The 16635-nt window shown below is 39.1% G+C and overlaps 1 protein-coding gene and 1 long non-coding RNA gene across 22 annotated transcripts in view; one reads left to right on the top strand and one right to left on the bottom strand.

Moving 5' to 3' along the window:
* Positions 1-16635, top strand: part of LOC123601373 — a 107723-nt gene that overhangs the window by 34136 nt on the left and 56952 nt on the right. The gene's annotated exons all lie outside the window — the stretch shown is intronic.
* IRAG1 (inositol 1,4,5-triphosphate receptor associated 1) overlaps positions 8453-16635 on the bottom strand; it is a 122150-nt gene continuing 113967 nt past the window's right edge. For all 21 annotated transcript variants that reach the window (XM_045484484.1, XM_045484486.1, XM_045484477.1 and 18 more), the window contains one exon: positions 8453-11868. In XM_045484484.1, the coding sequence (XP_045340440.1) occupies positions 11625-11868 (244 nt within the window). In that variant the 3' untranslated portion in view covers positions 8453-11624. The remainder of the gene's footprint in view (positions 11869-16635) is intronic.

The following is a 16635-nucleotide window of genomic DNA, read 5'->3' on the forward strand; positions in this document are numbered from 1 at the left end:
GGAATCAGGTCTTTTTCATCATTATCCTTAAAACCTAGCACCATGCCCAAAGGAGAGGTAGCCTTCAAGCATTTTTCTAAAGTATTTCAAAAAGAAAGAAGGAAAGAAGACAGGAAGGGAAGAACAAATTGTAGAAGGCAAGGATTTGGATGGGAGAAATAACTTATGAGAAAAGAAAAGAATGACCTAAATTTTGGAAACAAACTTCTAGAAGGGGAGTTATTAGATAAAGGGAGTCTGCATGATGGTGCTAGTGCTTAAGAATGAGTTTCTGAAAGAGGAAACAATCTTACTTTTTTGGATATCTATATTGAGAGAAGTTAAGCCACTATTGGAATGTGATTGAGAATGATTGATGGGAACTTGTTGCCTCTCTCGCTAAATGTGAGTATGCTCAATCTTCAGTTCTAGGCCTCTCACTCAAGGCAGGTTTCTGAAAAGTTAGTTGACAGGAGTGAAAAGCTACACTGGAGAGCTATAGAGAAAATATTGCCAGTTAATTTCTCTTTATTGTTTTGAGGAACAGTGTTTAGGATATGGAAAAAGAACCAGCAGTACTGTCCTCTTCTAAAATAACAGCTCATGCTATAATCAAGGAGAATCAACAAAGAAAAATTTGTAGAATTAGAAGGGAAATTTGAAAAGTTAAATGAAAATGAAGAGAATAGCAATCAAATTGCAAAGGAGAGTAGGAAACAATATCCAGACCCATTTTCTTTTTTTTAATTTGTTTTTTAAATTCCAGTATAATGTACAATATTATATTAGTTTCAGGTGTACAATATACTGATTCAACACTTCCATACATTACTCAGTGCTCATAATGATAAGTGTACTCTTAATCTCCATCACCTATTTCACCCACCTCCTCTTTATCCATTCATCTATTGATGGACACAGGCTGCTTCCATAATTTGGCTATTGTAAATAATGCTGCAATAAACATAGGGATGCATATATCCTTTTGAATTAGTGTTTTTATAGTCTTTGGGTAAATAGTCAGTAGTGCAATTACTGGATTTTAGGGTAGTTCTAAAATTTTTAATTTTTTGAAGAACCTCCATACTGTCTTCCATAGTGGCTGTACCACTTTGTGTTCCCCCTAACAGTATGTGAGGATTTTTTTTCTCCCCATCTTCACCAACACTTGTTTCTTGTGTTTTTGAGTTTAGCCATTCTGACAGTTGTGTAGTGATATCTCATTGTAGTTTTGATTTGCATTTCCCTGATGATGAGTGATGTTTAGCATCTTTTCATGTGTCTATTGGCCATCTGCATGTCTTCTTTGGAGAAATTTCTGTTCATGTCTTCTGTCTATTTTTAAATTGGATTATTTGGGGTTTTTTGGTGTTAAGTTGTATCAGTTCTTTTGGTGTTAAGTTGTATCAGTTCTTTATATATTTTGGATACTAATCCTTTATTAGATCTGTCATTTGTAAATATCTTCTTCCATTTGGTAGGTTGCCTTTTTAGTTTTGTTAATTGTTTCCTTTGCTGTGTAGAAGCTTTTCATTTTGATGTAGTCCTGATAGTTTATTTTTGCTTTTGCCTCAGGAGACATATCTAGAAAAACGTCTACTGCCAATGACAAAGAAATTATTACCTGTGTTCTCTTCCAGGATTTTTATCATTTCAGGTCTCATATTTAGGTCTTTAATCCATTTTGAGTTTATTTTTGCATATAGTGTAAGAAAGTGGTCCATTTTCATTCTTTAGCATGTAAGAGAGTGGTCCACTTTCATTCTTTAGCATGTAGCTGTCTACTTTCCCAACACCATTTATTGAAGACTGTCTTTTTCCCCTTTGCACATTCTTGCCTCCTTTGTCATAGATTAATTGACCATATAATTGTGGGTTTATTTCTGGATTCTCTGTTCTGTTCTGATCTAAGTGTCTCTTTTTGTGCCAGTACTATACTGTTTTGATTACTACAGCTTTGTAGGATATGGATTGTGATACTTCCAGTTTTGTTCTTCTTTTTCAAGATTGCTTTGGCTATTGGGGGTCTTTTGGGGTTCTATACAAATTTCAGGATTATTTGTTCTAGTTCTATGAGAAATGCTGTTGGTGTTTTGATAGGGGTTGCATTAAATCTGTAGATTGCTTTAGGTAGTATGGACATTTTAACAATATTTGTTCTGTCAGTCCATGAACATGGAATGTCTTTCTATTTCTTTGTGTTATCCTCAATTTCCTTCATCAATATTTTATGATTTTCAAACTACAATTCTTTCACTTCCTTGGTTATTCTTATTCCTAGGTGTTTTATTATTTTTGTACAATTGTAAATGGTACTGTTTTCTTAATTTCTCTTTCTGCTGCTTCATTATTAGTGTATGGAAATGCAACAAATTTCTATCTGTTGTATCCTGCAACTTTAGTGAATTCATTTATTAGTTCTGGTAGTTTTTTGGTGGAGTCTTTAGGGTTTTCTATATATAGTATGTCATCTGCAAATAGTGAAAGGTTTACTTTTTCCTTCCTGATTTGGATGACTTTTATTTCTTGTTTTCTGATTGCTGTGGTTAGGATTTCCAGTACTGTGTTGAATAAAAGTGGTGAGAGAGGACATCCTCATCTTGTTCCTGATCTTGGGGGGAAAGCTTTCAGTTTTTCACCATTGAGTATGATGTTAGCTGTGGGTTTTCATTAATGGCCTTTATTATGTTGAGGTACGTTCCCTCTAAACCTACTTTGTTGAGGGTTTTTATCAGGGATGGATGTTGTACTTTGTCAAATGCTTTTTTTTTTTGCGTCTACTAAAATCATTATATGGCTTGTATCCTTTCTTTTGTTGATGTGATGTATCACATTGATTCATTTGCAAATGTTGAGCCACCTTGCATCCTGGGAATAAATCCTACCTGATGGTGGTGAATGATTTTGTTACTGTATTGTTGGATTTGGTTTGCTAATATTTTGTTGAGGATTTTTGCATTTGTGTTCATCAGAGATATTGGCCTGCAGTTCTCTTTTGTGTGTGTGTGTGGTTTTGGTATCAGGGTAATGCTGGCCTCATGGAATGAATTTGGAAGGTTTTCTTCCTCTCCTATATTTTTGAGTAGTTGGAGAAGAATAGATATTAACTCCACTTAAAATGCTTGGTAGAATTTTCCCTTAAAGCCATCTAGTCTTGGACTTCTGTTTGTTGGGAGTTTTTTGATTACTAATTCAATTTCAGTGCTGGTATTTGATCTGTTCAAATTTTCTATGTCTTCCTGCCTCAGTTTTGGTAGGTTACATGTTTCTAGGAATTTATCCATTTCTTCTAGTTTGTCCAATTAATTGGCATATAATTTTTCATAATATTCTCTTATAATCTTCTGTATTTCCGAGGTGTTGATTGTTATTTCTCTAATTTCTTCCTTTTTTTTTTTTTTTTTTTTTTTTTGAGTTCTCTTTCTCTTTTGATGACTCTGGCTACTGATTAATTTTGTTGATCTTTTCAGAGAACCACATCCTGGTTTCATTGATCTGTTCTATTTTTTTGTTGTTGTTGTTTTTGTTTTTTAGTCCCTATTTCATTTCTTTCTTCTCTAATCTTTATTATTTCCTTCCTTATACTGGTTTTGGTTTTGTTTGTTCTTCTTTTTTCTAGCTCCTTAGGTGTAAGGTTAGGCTGTTTGAGATTTTTCTTGCTTCTTGAAGTAGGTCTGTATTGCTATAAACTTCCCTCTTAGAACCACACTTGCTGCATCCCAAAGATTTTAGACCATTTTCATTTGTCTCCATGTATTTTTTTATTTCCTCTTTGATTTTTTAGTTGACCATTATTTAATAGTATGTTATTTAACCTCCATGTATTTGTGTTCTTTCCAGATTTTTTCTTGTGGTTGATTTCTAGTTTGATATCATTGTGGTTGGAAAAGATGCACGGTATGACTTCAATCATTTTGAATTTGTTGAGACTCATTTTGTGGCCTAACATGTAGTCTATTCTGGGGAATGTTCTATGTACACCTGAAAATAATGTGTATTCTGCTCTTTTAGAATGGAATATTCTGAATGTATCTGTTAGATCCATTTGGGCCAATGTGGCATTCAAACCAACCCATTTTCTTATTCCCTAAATATGGCACATAAGAGTGCAAGTTATATTTAATCTGATACATGCAAATAAAAGTTCAAATAGAGTAGAAATTTTGAAATATTGCATGAAAGATGGAAATACAGTACAACCCAGAGTACTAGACTGAGGGGTAATATCTAAATTTTGCTTTAAGTTCTTACACTGATTTTCTGTGTGAGTTTGAGCAAGTGACTTAAACTTCTCTGGGCCTCAGTTTTATCATCTGTCAAATAAGAGAGTTGAATTATCTGAACTTAAAAGTTACATAGCAATATAATTCTATGGTACCTGATATTATATGGATTAGTTGTTTTCTAAAATATGTAGATAAGCAAATAAATTAGTCAGTGTAGTCTAACTGCTATAACTAACCCCAAATCTCTGTGCCTTAGAAATTAAAAGTTCATTTGTCTTATGTCATAATCCAATGGCTGACAGTGGTGGTGGTGGTAGTCGTGGAGACTCTGTTGAGGAGATTTTGTACACACAGTTATTCAGAGATGTTGTAGCTCTACCATTACCTACTTACTACCTTAGAGCCCTCCCCCAAGATCTTCTTGGTTGAGCCAGCAATAAAGGAAGAAAGTGTGGAGAATTGTGCTGGAAATTACTTTAGGGACCAGGCCTGGAAGTAGCTGTATCACTTCCCATTGGCCAGAACTCTGTCCCATCTTCCCATCTAAGTGCAAGGGAGTCTGGAAAATATAATCTATCTGTGTGCCAAGGAACAAATGGAAAAGTGATCTGGTGAACACATAGCAGTTACCCTTCTTATCTACCTAATATAGGGTTTGCTATGCCTCCCGCACATAGAATATAATCACTATTCTCAAGGGAACCAATGCAGAATTCCATCTAGCTCAAAGTCTTTGATTTCTGAATTATGCCCAGTCTTCCCTATCAGGTTCACCTGTGGCACTTGGGGTTTGGTGACCTATGAGCTAAAAATGTTAGATTCTTCCCCCTAAATGTAATGATCAAGCAGGATCTGGATGACCTCAATAAAAAATATCCCATGTGTTCGTGAATTGGGAAAAAAACATTATCAAAAATCTGAGAGGATTGAACAGTAATAAAACTTTCCTACTATTTTACCAGACTGTAGGAAAAGAAAAAAAATGATATATATTAAAGAAAGATCAACCCAGGATCTGCAGAGAGTAAAAAGGAGACTGTACCAAGGGTGTAGATCCCACAAAAGAGACAAACCAAAAAAAAAAAAAAGACTTTTAACTATAGAGATTAAACAGATGGTTACCAGAGGGGACATAAGTGGGGGGGGATGGGTGAAACAGGTGAAAGGGACTATCTTGATGAACACCTGAGTAATATATGGAACTGAATAACCACTGTATTGTACACCTGAAACTAATATAAAGTATGTTAACTACATTGGAAGTAAAATTTGCAAAAAATAATACAGAAAAAAAGCTTACCTGAAACATTTTTTTTTAGTAAGTTTTACACCCAGTGTGGAGCCCAACATGGAACTTGAACTCACAACCCTGAGGTGAAGACCTGAGCTGAGATCCAGAGTTGGACACTTAACTGCATTAAACTATTCTATCTTTAAATTTTAAGGTCTTTCCAAAGATTTCAATATCTTCTGTAATATAAAAACCAGAATAATGTGAAGCTCTTTTTTTTTCTGGCCTTAAGCACCCCAAGGATTTCAATTCAATTTTCCAGAACTTTTGTTAGTGGAATGTAGTAACTATTAAATAGATAATACAAAAAAAAATCTCATGTGTAAAGGAAAAGAATGGGAGATACAGGACTTCACCCTGGAATACTAATGAAGAGTCAGTTTGAAAGCCACTATATTAATTTTCTATTGTCATGTAAGAAATTACTGTACACTTAGCAACTTAAAACAACACTTTTATACTATCTTAGAGTTCCACAGGTCAGAAGTTTGGGTGGGCTCAATTGGGTTCTCTGCACTGGGTCTCACAAGATTAAAATCAAGGTGTAGGTTGTGGTGTGCTCTTACCTGGAGGCCTTGGAGAAGAATCCACTTTCATGCTCATTCAGGTTGGTGGCAGAATTCATTTCCTTGATGATGTAGAAATGAGGTCCCTATTTGCTTGCGTGCTGTCAACTGGGGTCCATTCTTTGCTCAAGAAGCTGCCTGCTTTTCCTCTCATCTGACTTATTCCATTTTCAAAGCAGCAATGACTCTTTGGGTTTTTCCCATACCTTTAATCTCTCTGATCTTCATGTCTACCATTAGCCAAAGAAAGCTCTCTGCTTTTAAGGGCTGATGTGATTACATTGGGCCCCCTGAGGTGATTTCCCTATTTTAAGGTCAACTTTACCATATTACATTACAGGAGTGATATTTCATATGCAAAGGTTTCAGGGATTGGGATGGGACATTTTGGAGAGGGGGAAATTCTACAAATTCTTTCTACTACAATTACTTACCTTTGATTAGATCTCGATTCTGCTTTCTGGGAGAAACTCCTACGTCTCATGTCCACTGACCTCTATAGCCCTTCATTGTATATAATCATCCTTGGCCACATTTGAGCTAGATCAAGCAGTATGCCCTCCTGTGGCGGGGGTGGGAGGTAGTAGTCTACCTTCTGTTGTTGTAAGCTGAAGATGGCAAAAGTTGTTTTCTAATTTGAACAATTGAACTTTTCCATCTTGGCTTGTGTTTCTTTGAAAGTACAATTCCCTCACAAACCTAGATTTCTGATCTTTTGCTTTCATTTGATTCCATGTGCTAATAATCATACCCCAAATCCTTTCTCAGTCATAATTCTCAAGATGTATTTCCTTATTTTCTCAGCTCCATCCCACTCTTTCTTTAATTTAATGGTTCCTACACTGAGTTCACTTGAAATTACAGGTGGAAGGGACACATCTTTAATCTGGCCTTTGCCATAGGCTGAGTTGATTTGAGTTCAACTGAAAAATTTTATTGGTTCTTTCCCACTGAAAGCTATTTTTATCCTTACTGTTTGGAGTTTAGAAACAGGCTTTCTAACCCTTCAATCTAAAAATATGTATTCTTGGGGCGCCTGGGTGGCGCAGTCGGTTGAGCGTCCGACTTCAGCCAGGTCACGATCTCGCGGTCCGTGAGTTCGAGCCCCGCGTCGGGCTCTGGGCTGATGGCTCAGAGCCTGGAGCCTGTTTCCGATTCTGTGTCTCCCTCTCTCTCTGCCCCTCCCCCGTTCATGCTCTGTCTCTCTCTGTCCCAAAAATAAATAAAAACGTTGAAAAAAAATTAAAAAAATAATAAAAATATGTATTCTTTTTTATTTTCCACTTCCAAATAGCCATTTTTTTTCCTGAGTGCATTTTTTTTTTTTTTTTACAATACCTTGCCAAAGGCAGCCAATAAAGGATCACATACTTCAATACTTGGGCTTATTCTGACCATTTCTCCTAGGGTTATAGGCTGCCCATGGACTGCCTTTCAAGTTATCATGGGTAACCCCTTGCCAAGTATTTTTGTTTTATTCACTACATGCATCACCATAATTCTAGCTCCTGATATTAGTTTTCTTGTTTTTTTTGCTACTTGACCGCTAAACCAATGCCTCATATTTTGCAAATTTGGCATTGAAGCACCCCGTTTCTGGCTCAAATCTATACATTAGTCAGAGTAGGCTAACTACTAGAACAAATATTCCTGAATTTCAGTGGCTTAATACACTATTTGATTTTTTGCTTATGTCACAGTTGAATTCTGTGAGTGGCTATTGAAAGATCCAGCTTCCATCTAGTGGTCCTGACATCTTCTTAGACCTCAGGTCCCCAACTAAATCCTCTGAATTTAGTAGGCAGAGGGGGAATAAAGGCAATGTGAAATACTGGGTAGGAGAGTCTGTTTTTAGGAAATTATATCTGGAGGGTCTATATTCCCTTACATCTGGCTGCAAGAAAAACTGAAAAATGTAGTCTAGCTGTGGAAATCATGTTGGTGAAAATTTAGCAGTCTCTAGCACAGCAAAATGTATTAATTTAAAAAATTAAAAGAGACATAAACACAAAACAGATTCTTAAGTACAGAGGACAAACTAGTTGTGGCCAAAGGGGAGGTGGAAGGGGGATGGGTGAAATAAAGGGGATTAAGAGTACACTATTTCAATGAGCACTGAGAAATCTATGGAATTGTTGAATCATTGTATTGTATACCCGAAAAAGAAATCATGAACCAGGAAGGTGTAGGAAACTAGTATCAGGAATGAGGAAGTGGAGAGAGAAAAGAACCAATTCAGCCCCTAAGAGGTAACCTATAGTATAGTGACCCAAGGGCTGGGGACTTTTGGCTTGGTTCTGGGAGGCACTAATATCCAAGAGGATCTGACTCAGGGTTGGGATAAGACTGTGGCTTAGCTCCAGAAAATGAGGAGACATTTGGCTACTGCAAAAGGTTTGGAAAGGTGCTTTTATTTTCAAACTCAGGTATGTGACACTCTGTAGTTTAATGCTAGCACACCTGTGTGAGGTTTAACATTAGGAACTGACAGTCAGTTATACATAAATCCAGCATCTCCCTCTCCATTTACTCTTCCAGGCTGTACACAGGATTTTGTGGTAGCCAGAAAGTGAAGGCCCTTTTAAGAAGTGATAACAAAAATGACACAAACAACACATCACTCTGAAACTCAAGGTAGGTACCCAGAGTCCTAGGGCTAAGCAGAAATGTCAGACTTCAGAGACATTTTGAGGGGAACTTTTATTTTAGATCAATATCACCATTGGAAATACAGGGGCCATTTCTCTCCATTTCATTGCTGCTTTGGAAACATTCCAACTGCTTCAGATTGATCTTTGCTTTTCAAAAAAGAAATGCCAGTGAGTACTTTTTCAGGAATGCCCTTGGAAATGTGGTTACTCTTACAGTTCTTTTCTTCAACCTCTCTTACTCATAGAGCACTTTGGGTGAGGGCCTATGTCTGGAAGTACTCTTGAAGGTTTTTCTGTGGAGCAGCTGGAGGTTCAGGAGCTCACTGTAGCTGTTCTCCTGACCTTTGTTTTAATTGGTAACAAAGGTTGGAACCCTGTGGCCAAGTGGACAATGGGCCAGTTCAGCCTGGTCCTTCTATAAGGGAGGCTAAGACTGGACATTGCCAGTATAGAGTCCTGCCCCACAGCTACTGTCTCTGGAGCTCCATTTGCATCGTGTCTGTGGCTCTGAGGGCCTAAAAGATTTTTCAGTGTGTCCAGTCCCCCTGGAATAGGCAGGGAAAACCATCCATCCAAATCCCCAAAGTCCCTCTGCTTTGATCTACACCTCTTTACCTTAATGGCACTTTCTTGGTCAACCCTGGCTTGGGCTTCTCTCACAGTGGTTTTTTAGTCACTGTAAAGGATGCCATTACCCTCCCCGCCCCTGCTCCCCACCTCCTCCCCTCTGCAACAACAGCATGCTGTTTTATAGTAGGGCTGATCTAGGTGGGTCTTTCTGATAGGAGTGGTTGCATCAAGCCCAGTCCTTGAGCTTGGAAATTGTGTTGCTAGTTAGGTCTCATTTCTGCTCTCTCACAGAGTAGACTGAAAAATATTAGAATAAATTGAAGCTAATAAAGATGTTATTTTTCTCACTGAGATAGTGGCAATGATGGTGCTAGAACTGGGAGGTATGCAAAATGTCAGCTTCCCCAGGCTACTCTCCACAACCTTGAATGCTCACTTGTTCTTTTGATCAACATTTAATAACACCCTCCCATGCATCAGCAGCCATCATGCTAGGTACTTACCCCAGAGAATGGGTAAGATATGGTTCTTGTCTTTGAGGAAAAATAGGGAGACAGACACTTAAATAAGTCATTGTGATATACTGTCACAATAGTAAATAATGAAGATGTTTAAAAAGTGTCAGCAGAGGAGGGTGTAACCTATTATGTGGGGTATGGTAGGAAGTTGGAAGGAAGTCATCAAAGCCTGTGCGTCAGGGATAATTTTTGCACTTGGTCCTGAAGGGTGACCAGCAGAAAAGAGGAGAATGGCAAAAGAAAAACTAGTGAGTGGAGGAACAGAACTATGAGAAAACAGTTTAGTCTGGGAACCAGAAATAGTTTGGAGTGGTTGGAGGGCTACTTGGGGAAGTGGGAGTGAAACATAAGGCATGCAGTTAGGAGACCACTGGAAAAGGCAATTTTGTGCAGGGGCCAGTCTGCCTGGATATGAGTTCCAGGCCCATAATTTACTAACTGGATGTCCTTGGCAAGTTAGTTGTGTTTTTTTGTGCTTCAGTTTCCTTATCTGAAAATGGGGAGGGTGGTACCCACCTCATTGTTTTTTCTTTTCTTTTCTTCTTTTTTTTTTTTTTGGAGGATTAAATGAATTAATACCTATATAATACATAGAACAGTGTTTGGCTCATAGTAAGTTCTATATGAGTGTTAGCAACAAAACAAACAACATCAACAACAAAACAAAAACAAGAGCAGAACAATAAAACCCACAAGAAACCAACACCCCTCAAAACTGATAAGGGATGAATGAAGGCAGTGGCCGTAAAGGTGGAGCAAGAAGTCAAATTGGAAATGGGATGTGCTCCCTCAGTTTTATGCTGAACAACTAGAATGCTCTGAAATGTGTACTTGGGCTGGAAAACCCATTTGAACTGAAGCACTAAGGTGCAACTGCACATGTGGTTGTGGGCACACGAGGGCTGAAATCACACATGAGAGGTGGGTTCTCAATGGTAGAGGACAAATAGGGAATAGATTGTTGTACAACAGCTTAGAATTAGCACTTGAAATGGCGACCAGCAAGTTCACTGTTGCAGCCATGAGTTTTCAGTGTCTTCAAACATCTTAAATCAATGTGGAGAGCTCATTGAACAGGTGCCTGGTGACTGCCCCACACCTAGTGAAAAATCTGTGGGTTGTTTTATCCAGAACACACACCTAGAGCACACGTTTGGAGGGTTGTTGGCTTCATGCACATGCATGCTGTGTGTATGTGTGCTGTGTGTGCATACAGATGCATATATGTTAACTCACATCTTCCCATTTCATTTCAAGCACTGATCTAAATTCAGCCTAAATATTTTTCTGAGAAACCTTCCCTACTTCTGTAAAGAGAAACTCTGGTTCCAAAGGGGAGGCAGGGAGGCTGAAGAAGAGTCAGTGAGAATGAGATGGGAAATGGGATGATATTCATGTTGACTCCAAATTCTAGGTCTGATCCTCAAGGTCAGAGTTAGCCTTTGGGCATAATTCTTCTTGATTTCTGACTACAGAGAGGAAAAAGGGGAGGGAGAGTGAACTTCTTACTGTTTTCTGCAGTGAAGGTGTTTTCTTTCCCCCTGCCATCTGAGCTAGGGGCAGATGACTTTCCCTTCTGTTAGAGTTCCTTGGTGAAGGTGACTTCATCCGCCAGAAGTGTTCCCAGGGCAGTTTTGTTGATCCTCCAAAAACATCAGTTACTGTGTATGCATAGCTCCCACACGGTTGCTGAGTATGAAAGAACCCTGCTTATTTCCTGATAGGCTGGTGCCAGCATGCCCACAACTGGCCTGAAACATATGCTTGGGAAAAGAGCAGTCAGCTATGTGCTGGAGCAGGGCACTGACTGGGTGTCAGATTTCCTACTGCTCTGCAGGTTGCTCATGCTGGAGTCCTGAGCTCCACCACGAGTCCCTCTGGGCTGCCGAGCAAGTTGATCTCCCATGGGGCCCATCAGCCTGCTCCACACAAGAGTTATAGGAACTGTAGAGTCCCAACACAACAGTCAAGACCAGCATCACTGTGGCCATCATCCAGATGACTTGCCAGTGCTGACACAGTTTGGGATACATGACTTGTAAGAAATGAACCAATTCTTCAAGTTTGCTGTCAAATGAAAAAATAGGAGAAGGGCTTAGTATATTGGGCACATTAAAAATTTTCCCCAGGTGATTCTGATGCCACCAGTCCATAGCCTTGATGTTGGGAGCTCCTGGGCTAGAATACTCCATTTACTTGTTTGATCATACATACATACATACATACATACATACATACATACATACCCTGATCTATTCATGAGATGATCATTAATGTCTGAACTCTCCCAACCCCAGGATACAAGGTTAGCTGACCCACACTCCCTTGCATGCAGATGGGACCAGCATCTTTTCTGCACTTAGTGTTATTTAGTGATCAGTTTCAAGTTCTACTCTGTCCCCTGCCTCCGTGCTCCAGTGCATATTTTGTTCCACATCTGACTGTGTTCATAATAGAAGAACTGTGCTAAACCCTTAGAAGACCCTCCATGTTCAATGATAAATGACAAGGAACCAGATCAACCTCAAGAGTTCACTTCAAACCATCCCAGGGGCAACCAGAAGACTAGTAGCCTCCAGCAACCTCTCAGTGGCTTATTCCAGATGTTTTCTCAACACCATTAGTCTTCATTCTCTTCATTAATCCCTTCTTCTCCTTCTTCTCCTTCTTCTTCTTCTTCTTCTTCTTCTTCTTCTTCTTCTTCTTCTTCTTTTCTTCTTCTTCTTTCTTCTCCCTTCTCCACTCTCTTTTTTCTCTTTCCTCCTTCCCTTTCATCTGTCTCCCTCTCCATTTTCTGGCTGCCTCATTCCCCCTTTCCTTCTTGCTCTCTTCCCAATTGCCTTTCAACTTCCCCTCTCTCTTTGTAGCCTAGTGAAAAGACACTTGGTCATATGGCCTGCTTTACAGAATCTATTCTTCAAGCTCTGTAGAGAAATCCTGCACACATTCATTAGGCTAGAATTTTTTCCTGTTTCCAATCCCTGATCTATGTTTTATAATAATGTAAAAAATAAGGTTACTGAGGATCACCAAATGGAGGAGGTGAGAAAAGTGACAAGAAGGCTTTCTGAAGGCTCATGTAGATACCAAAATATGTGGGCCATTTGCTGAGAAGTAGACAGCTCTAATATAGTTTGTAGAAAAAATATGCCTAATGACCCATGGAAAAAACTCAACAAATACCTTCCTTGGAAAGAGACCAAAGGCTCTGAGTGCCTGTCTTGGATGCTAAGGTACTGATTGGTTTCTCTTCCACATGGAAACTATTCAATGATTGTTTCAGGAAGAGTTAAGCAAAGCCAAACAGCGCACATTAGCTGAGGTGAAATTCACTGGCCATTTTCACAACTGTTGGGAAGGGATAGCTTGGAAATGGAAGATTTTTTTCTTTCATCCCTATTTAGAGTCCTTAGTTTCTACTTAGATATAATTGGATGCTAAAATGCAGTCCTTCTGGGCCATATTCCATGCTCCAAAACAAGCATCTAGGGTTGGGAGAATCCCACTGTAACCCTACTCTTAAGTGGGACTTCAGAGGAGGATGCCAAGATCTAGCTTTGTGACCCTTAGCTGGTCCCCAATTTCTAGCTTATAAAAGAATAAGAAATAGAATTAGATTAGAAATGGAATCCCTGTGGAAGTCAATTTTTTTTAATCTCCTATAGGGAGGGGTGAAGTGGCTTCCCCTTCACCTGGGCCTAGGGAGAGGGGCTTCAGAGACACTGCTGGAGAATTCAACATGTTGAGGTCTGGGGGACACAGTGGACTGGTGTGTCCCTCACACATGAGCAATTAGAAGAGCAAAAATCTTTCGGATGTGCTTGATGGCATCAGAATAGTGGGCCATGATAGAGAAAACTATCCTGCCCATAGTGGGCCAAAGGTACATGTTTCACCTTGGCTGGATATAGTTAAGATAAGGAGAGATGGCTTGGGGCATCACAGATCCTGCCCAAAATTTCTACCTAAAAGCTGAACAGTGAAGATATACTTCCAGCTGCCTGAGGACTGAGAGGGATTTTAAGTGGCCAGCTAGCTAAAAGACATGCATTCAATCTCATAGAGGGACCAGCAGCTGAGCGGATCTCAGCCACGGTGTGAATGTGTGTGTATGCTGGGAGGTGGGAGGAGTAGTTTTCTCTAGAGGTCCCATAAAGCAATGCACTAATCAAAGTCAGCAAGTCAGCTTTAAACCCCTGCCAAGCCCTGGAGCCTGCTCACAGTACCATTCAAGTAATACCTTTCCTACCCCTTCATCTCAATTCCCTTTCCCAGAATTGATTCTAGAGAGTCAGGTGCTGCATTTGGTGAAGCTTAGACAGGGGGGAGGGTAGAGACAAAGAAACCATGCTCCCCTACCTGCTATATAGGCTTCCTTCTTGAAGCAGATGAGTTGGGGGAGAAAAGAGGTTCAATTTTTTAAGTTCAGGCTTTTGACTATTTTAGGGAACTGGCTATTTTAATTAATGAAATGAGATTATTCTTGGAACTTAAACTTGACAAGAGGAGTTCTGCTTTCTGAGAGTTACTGGAAAAGTAAAGGAATCTGCCTAACATTATCTTAACCCCATGGAGCAGATTTGAATAGGCAGAAAAGGCTAACATTTTCTATTGCACTTTGTTTCTCTTGTTTAATGTATCATATAAATGTCAGAAGACTGTATTCTCTATTTTAATATAGTTAAGATATTGGGTTGATTCACCCTATGTTCATTTAAGCTGATACTCCAGAAAATACTATTTATAACAGATTACGTTATTATACAATTAATGTTTGAACAAGTTTGAACTGTATGGGCCCACTTTTATGCAACATTTAAAAAAATAAATACAATATAGTACTGTAAATGTATTTTCTCTTCCTTACAATTTTCTTAATAACATTTTCCTTTCTCAAGCTTACTTTATTGTAAAAATACACTGTACAATATGTATAACATACAAAATATGTGTTAACTATTATTGGTAAGGCTTTAGGTCAACAGTATGCAATTAGTAGTAAGTTTTTGAGGAATCAAATGTTATACTTGGGTTTTTTACTGTGTGGAGGATGGATACCCCTAACCCTCACATTGTTCAAGGGTCAACTGTATGTTATTATAACAGAGGAGAAATTCAGACAAAAAAAGACTCTAGTGTTTGATGTGGAATCTCTTAACTAAGGTTCACTGCTGGGGTTAGCCCAGTATTTTTAAAATACATTAAGTAGGATGTGGAACTTTTAATAACTTTAGACCTTCCTTATTAATGCAATGCCAAAATTTCATGGGGAAAATCATGTTTGAGTGCAGGTGCCTGCAGGCAACCATATGTCTACAGGACTCAGGAATGATTGCCTGGCATTGAAGACAACAGGCTCTCAGAGCCAGTCTCCTTTGGTGACAGGTGAGGAAGGAGCTCTATATAACTATGAGCAGGCAGTTCATATGCTAGCAGTGTTAGTTGTTACAGAGAAGATGATGCCACACCCTGGGCCTGAAAAGGGGAAGCTACACCCCTGTAATGAAGGACAAGGACACTTTTGAAGGCTGTGCTGATGTCTGGTATCCATCATTTAAGATACAAGCATGTTCTCAAGATCAAAAAGTAAATCGAGGAGGGAGAAAAGGTTAGGAGAGAGAACAAGCCCTCTCAGGATTGGCAGGACCAAGAGGACACTTTTGGATGATGGATGTGAAAGACAGCCATTGCCATGTGCTGCTGACCAGGAGATAGACAGAGAGGGACTCAGGCCCAGACTTACTTCCCCTGCAGTTTCACAAAATGGGACAGAGCTACTCATTGGCTGAGATCAAATTAGCTAGATAAGGATTCCAGTCCTGTGCTTTGTAAACCAAACTGTTTATATCCCATGTACCCTATTTAATTTTCTTTTGTTCTTTCTTGGTATGTGGAAGTGTTAGAAGTTCTAGCCTGTCTTAGCTGTATTCAAAGAAGCCAAAGAAAGGGCTGTTGTCCAGGCCTGGGCTTGACTACATTAAAGTGACGTCTAAAAAAATGTAGTGATCTCTAAAAAATAAGAGCAGAGGTAGACTCCTTAAGGAATCTACTCCTGAAATCATTGTTGCACTATATGCTAACTAATTTGGATGTAAATTTAAAAAAATAAAATAAGTAAGAGCAGGGGACCCCCAAGAGGGAGAGATGTAAGGAGACTAGAATCCAGTTGCTTGGAGTAGGGACTGTGCTTTCACTGTCAAAACTTGGGGGTTCTTTCATTAGGGGAGATGGTGCATCCTAGCATAGGTTTGCTTTCAACAGGGAAGGATTTTCTCCAGCTCTCCTAGACTGCTCTTCCCTTGAACACTAGACTTGACCCATGCAGGCTGAGACCTCTCACTCTGGCTGAATCTTCCACCAAATGGGCTCTATTGACTGTTCCTATGTGCTTTGAAGCATATCTGTCTCACTTCTAATCTTCATTCTATTAACTTACTCACTGCACACATGTGATTTCAAACTACCTGGTCAAGCAATGAGTCACAGACACATACCCTGTTTGAATTTTAGCAGCTGAATAGATAATTATCATTTTGGCAGGAGCCACCCTGGACTCCAAGATAGCCTGGGGGGGGGTCTAAAAACAAAGATTTTAATGAAGTGTTCCAGGTTTTCTATTACCACATTTCTAAAAATCAAAACTGAAGACTAATAGAAACAGTAAGGCAGAATGTATGAAATTGGGGCTATGGTTAAAATCCAGGACCCTTATGAGGGCACAATTAGGACAAGATGCAGGATCTATACTATATTTGTTTACACGTTTAATGTTTTCCCCCGATTTAGGGAAACAGACACTCGAAGTATAAAGTATATCAAAAAAGAAAGCCCAAG

Source organism: Leopardus geoffroyi, chromosome D1 (assembly GCF_018350155.1).
Source record: "Leopardus geoffroyi isolate Oge1 chromosome D1, O.geoffroyi_Oge1_pat1.0, whole genome shotgun sequence".
Lineage (NCBI taxonomy): Eukaryota > Metazoa > Chordata > Mammalia > Carnivora > Felidae > Leopardus > Leopardus geoffroyi.